Genomic DNA, 8141 nt, shown 5'->3' with positions numbered 1-8141 from the left:
CAGCCAGAGCCACCCTTTGGGAAAGCCGTGCCGGTGCCCAGCAAAGCCCGGGCAGCTCCCCCCCGGCCCTGCCCCCGGCCCTGCCCCTCGCCCTTCCCTCCCCTCCCGCCCTGCGCAGGCCCAGCCCCCCCAGCCGCGCCATTGGCCACGGCGGAGCCAATCGGCGGAGCCGGAGGCGGGCTGTCAGTCAGAGCCGGGTGGGGCGGGGCCGGCCGAGGCCCAGGGGCCTGAGGAGAAAGGGGCGGGAGCCGGGCCGGGGGCAGCCGGGGCCCGGGGGGAGCAGGGCCAGGCCAGGGCCAGGGCCAGGCCCAGGCCACAGGGCCAGGGGAGCTGCAGGAGCAGGTATGTGCCAGTGGGGATGGGCCTGGGGCAGGGGCCTGGAGGCCTCACCGCCCACGGGCCCCGCCACGGCCCAGTCCCCAGCCCCGGGCCCGAGGGCTCAGCCCCAGGGCCAGCCCCAGCAGCAGGGTGGGAGCGGTTCCTGCTGCTGCCCCCAGGGTCGCCAGCCCCAGCCCTGCCAGCTGGAGGTGGGTGTTTGATGTCCGCAGGGCAGGGGAAGGCAGAGTGGCCTCCTCTCTGCAGGCGGCTCCGGGCTTTGGGGCAGGCATGCTGTGGTGGGGACAGGCCCGGGGCCTTTGCTGTCCCCTCCTGTGGGTCTGGTGCTGATGGACAGCCCCGCCTCTGCCGACAGCCTTTGAGAAATGGGGATTTCCAGACACGGAGCTGTTTCTGCCTCCTGGTGGGAGCACGCGCCGGGGCGTTGTTGGCAGAGCAGCCGGTGGGGAGCGCTCCTGGTTGGAGGCAGCTCCCTTGGCAGATGCTTGTGCTACCGCCAACCGGCCCAAAACCTTTCTAACGCCAATTTGGCATTCAGAAAGCAGGCCTTCTTTATTGCAGCGCTGGATGAACGGGGGATATCTCCGCCCAGCGTGCATGCCGTAGGTCACGCCAGCAAAGTGTTTATCAAACTTAAAACGCACATACTCCTTAATTTTCCGAGGAAAGTCATTGATATTACAATTGTTTCCCAGAAATCATTACCATCTTTCCCCTCCCACCGGAGCATGCGCTGTTTGATTCTGGGGCTTCTTTCGGGGGTCCTTGGTGGTCGTTCTCTTCAAGTTCCAGCTGTCCGCTTGTTGACCTCGTTGTTTTTTTCCACCTCAGCATGCTGATTTGGCTGTTTCCTTTTGTTAAGAACACAGCTGACACTCGCCAGTGTTCAGGGAGTTTCTTGGTTTATGTTCAGACTGCCCATGATCTTTGTCCTGAGCTCACTCTTTCATTCAGAGATTCCTTCTTACCTTACAGGCCTGTCCTCTGTCCTTGGTTTCTGCGGGCATGCTGATTCACTTCCTTCCTAGCTCTACTCTGTCCTTGGTAGCTGTCAGTTGTTGGTGACCAACTTCTTCTAAGCAGGCCTTGATGATGAACGTTTTGAAGCAGGCCTTGGTAATTAACTCCTTTTCTGAATCCCACGTGTAACACTTGTGCCCCTCTCTGGGCCCCAAGGTGGGATACCTGCCTGTCCCCCCACCCAAGCTGTGCTGCGGGCTTCTGGGAATTGGGGGTACCGAGGGCGGATGGTTTTACCACAGCCGGGAAGGTCCGGTAACCTGTCAGGGACTTTTTTTTCCTGGTGCTTGCAGTAGCAGGTTATTTGGTTTTGTCAATGTATTTTTTCTGAGGAAACTTCACCCAGGAAAGCACAGCGTTTAGCTCTGGTTGCTCTCTGTGTGGATTGTGCCTGTCCTCAGCCAGGCACACAGCAGCTTTCAGAGGAGGAATGGGACTATTCCAGGGTGAGGTGAGCAGTGGGGATCCCAGGCCTGTTGTGTGTAAGGCAATCAGGGGAAAATGTGCGGTTAGAGCTGCCTGTGTTGCTTCCCCCTTTGATTGCAGTGCTCCCCTCTAGTTCTCTGTAATCCTCGCTTCTATGAGTCGGCTGCATCGGGTTTAAATTTCTGTAAGTACACTTTGCAGGTGTTTCGACTTGGTTCTTCCCAGGTTTGAAAATTCCGTGTGCAGGTCTCTCTCCTTTCTTCTCCCCTCTGTCCCACAGAACCGTATGTGACTGGCAGGGGCTGCAGAGTCTGTGCTTGCTCCCCGTGGTGAGGAAAATACGGGCATGAAAAAGAAAGAGATAGCGATTCTGAAAAGACCCCTTTCTTTGTGCTCCTTTTCACATTGAGTTGCCTGTTGTGGGTTCTTAAATGATGCGAGTTACTCTGAGTCTTAGCAATCCCCTGTTTGCACGCCTGTGCTCAGGAGGTGCCTCAGAAACTCTGTTTGGGCGTGGCTTCTGTCGGACAAGTAACCGTAGCCCTTTCTGGACAAATAGCTGCTGGGTGAGTTAGTTCCTCAGCCATAACGGCAGGGTTTCTGTTGGCATCTGCAAGAACTCAGGAGCAAACCCTGCTGACGGAAACCGTCAGGAGAAAAGGAAGGCTGGAGAGATGAGAACAGATCCGTAGAGCTGCGCTGCTTTCCCCCGATGGTGTCACACCTCCTGGCACGGCGACTGGGTAAGGGTGCTCTCAGGGTGTTTTCCCAGCTTTCCCAGTGCTCACCACCAGAGAGCCAACGGCCCTGGGGGAAGGGCAGGACCCCCTTCTTTGTGCACCCCAGGATCTTGTCACGCTGCCTAAGCTCCTGCGCAAGCAGAAGTGGCCTGCAGTCGACTTGTTGAGGGAGGCTGGGGTGGGCACGAGGAAGATGCCGGGAGCAGCCTTCCTTCACGTCATCAAGGGGGGACGTAAGGAGCAGAACGGGAGTGACCTGCTGCCACTGCCGTATGTCTGGAAAGCTGGAGGGGAAAGGGAGGGCAAGGATGCAAGAGGTGGGATGTCATCTAGAGCGGGTTGTGGGAGTGAGGGTACCCGTTGCGTCATGGTCTCCAAAGAGAGTCGCTGCTCAGCTCTGTGGCTGCCTGGATCCTGCTGCAGACACTGATCTGGCATCACGCTTCCCAGGGTCGATACTCGACCTTTCCCCCACCAGTCTCGTATCCGTATTCTCATTGCGCTGCCTTGCAGCACATATCTGTGCAGCACGGCTCCCCCTGAGCCTCACTTCCCCCAGGGCAGAGCGGTACGGAGCTGTGAGGAGCACGCTCAGGTCTACGAGGGTTCAGCAGTGCAGGTGTTAACTGGTACTCTAGTCCAAGCCAAAAGCAGCCTTCTCAAAACGCAGGGGGCTGGGAAGTTTGGCGTGTTAACAGCCGAGAGGTCTGCAGAAGGAGAAGCTGGAGAAGCCAGGGGATGTGCAATACTGCCGTCAGCCCAATGGCAGGAGGGAGGTTATTCAGTCCTTGGGGTTGGGCTGGAAATCTGCAGCCTGCGGCGTAACGTCCTGTACTGGGATTTGGTAGTTAGCACTCATCATCCAGCTGATCAAAAGCAGACCCTTTCTGCAGCTGTTGGCGGCAGCTGGAAAAGAGAGGTTGGGAAGACCTTGCTTTTGAAAACGTAAGCCAGAGCAGAAGCCTTGTCCTGGTACCTGTGTTGTCTTTCACTGCAGTTTTCACATCTGTGAGAGAAGAGGCATTTGGCTGGCGGTTTGTAGGACTGCCTCTTTTGCAGATTAAACATCCCTTGTCAGCATGGAAGAGAGCTGGACATGGACAAGCAAACGCTTGGGGCAGCTGCAGCGTAGGGATGGGGGCAGTCTGTAATATTTCTGTCAGGCTCAAAAGCTACAGGATGTTTCCATTGCAAGAGGCGAGTCTGTTGGGAGCCCCAGTCTCCCAAATTCCAAACGCCGTGTGTGAAAGAGTGCTGAGCCCCGTTGTTTCTTTCTGCTGCTCTCTAACGCAGTTTCTCTGGCTTTTTCTTTGGTTGGTTTTTAATGCCTGGTAGGTGTCCAAGCTCCGTTCCATCAAGGCACTTGCAAACCTGCCACTTGCCCAGCTTCTGCTGGGGGCCAAGCCAAAGGGATGAAGCCGCGTGCTCGTAGCAAGCCTGAAGCAAAGTTAAAGCGCTGAGAAGTTCCCCCAGTCAGCCCGGAGCCAGCGTGCAGCTGCGATGAGATGGAAGAGCCTGGGAAACCATTCGTCGGCAGGAGGCGATGGAAGAAGGTCCAGTGCGTGTGGCGCCCGGGATTAAGCGATACGCTCAGTTTCGTGTCTGGACCAGTACTGTGCTTGCCCTTTGACTAAGCCCCAGTTCAGAGCAGAAATTGTTGTTACTCCTCGTGGGTGCCAGAGCGCTGTTCCTGCTCTCTCCTCCCCGGTGCATGAATTTAATCTTCTGTGTCTAGGCAGGGCCTTGATAATGCTCCTGTGTGGGCACTGTGTATGTGAATGGCAGGTTTTCTGCATAGTTGTGACTGATCTTTCTTGCTTCTTTTCATGAGGAAAATCTTGATATGTACTGCGCAGGAACGATAGAAATGCAAAGAAGTGATGAAGAAAGAGGTGCCAGTCAAGGAGGGAGTGCAGGTTAGTTCTGTTTTTCAATTTTCTTGACTGTGTTCTAGCCAAAAGCCTTGTCTTAAACAATTGCAATGAGCTGAACTACTGGGTATTTCAGTAGCTTTCAGATGACCACCTTCAGTCCTTGCCCCAGCAGGTGGAAACACGGGATGGAGGTCAGCACGTGCGCCCTCAGGTCATAGCGGGGCCTCCTCAGCCCCGGGGTGGGGATGCTGTTCCTGGGGACGCTGGTTGCAGCCCGCGATGGGGATGCTGGCGGTGGGGCTGTCAGCAGCAGGCCAGGGCGGAGCTGGCAGTAGCAGCGGTGTTGGGTACCAGGCCGGAGTGGGGATGCTGGTTCGGGGGCGGTTGTTCCTTTAGGAACGGCGAGGTGGCGCCGCGGCTGCAGCCTTTGCCGGGCAAGGGCAAGGTGTGAAGGCAGCAGAAGTGGAAGTGGAAGTGGCGCTGGGTGGGCCCAGGGCCGGCAGCGTGATGGTGGGCAGAGAGGGCTCCCGCATACCAGAGCGGTGAGGGCGTCTGCCGTGCCTTGCCCCTGCCCCCACCGCTCCGCAGCTTCTTCCCGGCCCAGGGGCTCCTGGGGGCTGCCCCGGGGGGCTGCAGCGGCGTGCGTCCCACTGCTGTCGGGTGCTGCGGGGCACGGCCTGGCATGGGCTGCATGAAACCTGTCCCCTCAGGTGTGCGAGGGGCCTTTGCCCCCTGGCATCCCTCTGGCTTCTAGATGGCTTGGCAGGCACGTTGTTGCTGTTGGATGCTCTCCGCTTGCTGTGTCCTGCCTGCTGCGCGCTGCCACCCCCACCGTGCCGTGCCCGCCCACCTTCCCCTCTGACAGCGTTTTTGAGTTATTGGGCACCTGGCACAACCACCCTCTTCTTCTTTTTCTTTGGTGGGATGCTGTCGCGCAGGGTGGTCTCTTGTGTTTTGGGGGCGCTGGCTGGTGCGGGGCGCTTGGCCTTCTTGCCGCCCATCTCTCCCGATCTGGGCACCATCTGGCAGGAGGCGGCACCCGGCGGCAGCGGCAAGCGGGTCAAAAGCACCCGGGGCTGCCTCCGCAGTGCCTCCTGCACCAGTTGGGCCGTGCGGGGTGGATGATGCTGGGGGGCAGCCGGGGGGCTGGCCAGGGGACTCAGGAGCGGGATCTGCAGGGGGCTCAGCAGGGGAGTCTCCGCAAGAGCCTTCAGGGGATCCTTGCGGGGACTCTCCACAGGACTGTCGTCTGAAGTCTCCGGAGAGCTCTCCTCAGAAGTGTCCGAGGGGCTGAGTGGCAGCCAGGTGGGGAGGTCTGCCGCCACCGTGCCCTGCTTCCCCTCGGGGTCCTGCAAGGGGAGGCCGGCCCCCCCCAGAAGGGGTCGGCGTCCCCCAGCATTGCCGCTGCCAGGCGGTCCTTGGGGCAGTTGCCCTCCAGCCCGTTGTCCCAGAAGTCGGGGACTTCGCTGAAGGAGGCGGTGCTGGCAAGGCTGTCGGGGACATCAGGGAAGGTGATTTCACCGTCCCCCAGCATCACCGCTGCCACTTGCTCCTTGTTGCAGCCGCCCTCTGCCCTGTACTCCAAGAGGTGGGGGAGCTTGTTGAGGGAGGTGGTCAAGCTGGGGATGACGGGGACACTGGGGACAGTGTCCTCACCATCCCCCAGCCCCCTGCCACGGCTCGTTCATTGGGGCAGCCACCCTCCGCCACGTACTCGGAGAGGTCAGGGAGCTCATTGAGGACGTCAGTGGTCAAGTTGGGGACGTTGGTGGTCAAGATGGTGTCCTCGCTGTCCCCTAGCCGCGCCGCCATGGCTTGGTCCTGGGGGCAGTCGCCGTCCGCCACGTACTCCGAGAAGTCGTGGAGCTCATTGAGGAAAGCAGTGCTGGCGAGGCTGTTGGGGAAATCAAGGCCATCAGGGACAGTGTCCTCGCTGTCCCCCAGCCCCGCCGCCGCCACTCGTTCACTGGGGCAGCTGCCCTCTGCCACGTACTCGGAGAAGTCAGGGAGGTGGCTGAGGAAGTTGGTAGAGTCGGGGACATTATCGACAGTGACCTCGCCGTCCCCCAGCCCCGCCACTGCCTCTCTCTCTTTGGGGCTGCCGCCGTATGCCCTGTACTCCAAGAAATGAGGGAGCTTGTTGAGGTAGGTGCTCAAGTCGGGGACTTCGGGGACACCGGGGACGGTGTCCTCGCTGTCCCCCAGCCCCGCTGCCACTGCTTGCTCCTTGGGGTAGCCATCGTCCGCCACGTACTTGGGGAGGTTGGGGAGCTCATTGAGGAAGGCAGTAAAGTGGAGGACATGGGGGACGGTGCCCACGCTGTCCCCCAGCGCTGCCGCCACCGCTCGCTCCTTGGGGCAGCCGTCCTCCGCCACGTACTCGGAGAGGTCGGGGAGCTCGTGGAGGAAGGCGGTGAAGCTGGGGCTGTCGGGGACATCGGGGACGGTGTCCTCGCTGTCCGTGGTGTCGAGCCAGGCGAGCACACGGCTGGCGGTGGTGTCCTCTGCCTGCTCAGGAAAGGCCTCGGCGAAGGCGTCTGGCCCCTGCTGGGGCAGATCCGCGGGCTTCCCCGGGGCCCCCGGGGTGGTCACCGCTGCTGAAAAAGGAAACAAAAGCAATCGAACCCCGGGGCGATGCCAGCTTTGCTAAGCTTGGCCACCCAACCATGGGCTCTGCCACCCCCCAGACCTCACCTTTGGGCTTCGTCGTGGCTCTGCCAGTCGGCAGAGGCAGGGTGGTCTGGCGGGGGCTGGCAGCAGGGACAGTGTCCTCGATGGCCGCCCCATCCTTGCTGGAGGCCTCCAATGGCTTCTGGGTGCTGCCGGGCAGGGTGAGGAGCACGGGGGGGCCTGTGGGGTCCAGGGTCTCCCCCTGGCCCACGGCCCACGGCCCCAGGCCCATCGGCTGGTGGGGCACCAGTGTCCCCATCACCACCTGCTGTCCCCAGCTGTAGGCAGGGGGACAAGGAGCGGCCACGGTGGGGAGCTGCACCCTGCACGGGAGCTGCACCCCTTGGGGGAGCTGCACCATGGGAGGGAACTGCAGCCCAGGAGGGAGCTGCACGACACGGGGGAGCCGCGCCATCGGGGGGAGCTGCACCCTTTGGGGGAGCTGCACACCATGAGGGAGCTGCACCCCAGGAGGGAGCTCAGGGCCTTCCCAGAGGGGCAAAACGCCCGCGGCCTGATCCGTCGGGGGGGCAACGATCCTTCCTGCGCCTGGCAAGGCACCAGTGGCTGCTCCAAAGCACCGGGACCCCCGCCAACATCTCTGCATCCCGTTCCTCACGGCTGCTGCCACTGGCTCCGCAGGGGATGAGGACGGCGAGCTCTGCAGTGCTCTTCAAGAAGGCATTCCCTTGCTCTTGCCACTGCTAGCCAGCTGAAAAGGCTAGCCAGCTGAAAAGGCTAGCCAGCCTCGGGAACCTCCACGTGTTGGTGGTTCTTCTCGTCTCCAGCAGCCTCGGCAAGCCTCCTCCGGCCTTCCTCCCTCAGCCCTCGCCAAGTAATTCCACCGCCTCCTCAAGGACTTCCTCTCGCACTTCGTCTTCGGGCTGCCCCCAGGCCAGCTATGGCAGCGGGCCGCGGGAGCGTGCTCCCTTTTATGCTGTCCCGGGGCATGGTGACTGCTGCGTTGCCGGGTGGTGGCACTGTGACACGGGGGGGACGGGGCCCGCCCCGCGCAGCCCCGCCCGCCGGCCCTCCGCCCAGCATCCTTCCCAGGAAGGCCTTTGGGCTGCTGGCC

At 61.2% G+C, this 8141-nt stretch overlaps 1 protein-coding gene across 1 annotated transcript; it reads right to left on the bottom strand.

Annotated features, from left to right (window-relative positions):
• Positions 1 to 5271: 5271 nt before the first annotated feature.
• On the bottom strand, positions 5272 to 7481 carry LOC148050421 (uncharacterized). The gene is given in 4 exon segments (XM_087742818.1): positions 5272 to 5745; positions 5799 to 5993; positions 6053 to 7084; positions 7086 to 7481. Coding segments are annotated over 4 exon segments (2097 nt in total).
• Positions 7482 to 8141: the final 660 nt, after the last annotated feature.

The sequence above is a fragment of the Nipponia nippon genome, unplaced genomic scaffold (genome assembly GCF_047370975.1).
Source record: "Nipponia nippon isolate SJK-2023a ecotype South Korea unplaced genomic scaffold, ASM4737097v1 scaffold_82, whole genome shotgun sequence".
Taxonomy (NCBI): domain Eukaryota; kingdom Metazoa; phylum Chordata; class Aves; order Pelecaniformes; family Threskiornithidae; genus Nipponia; species Nipponia nippon.
This window is presented reverse-complemented; position numbering and strand designations above follow the sequence as displayed.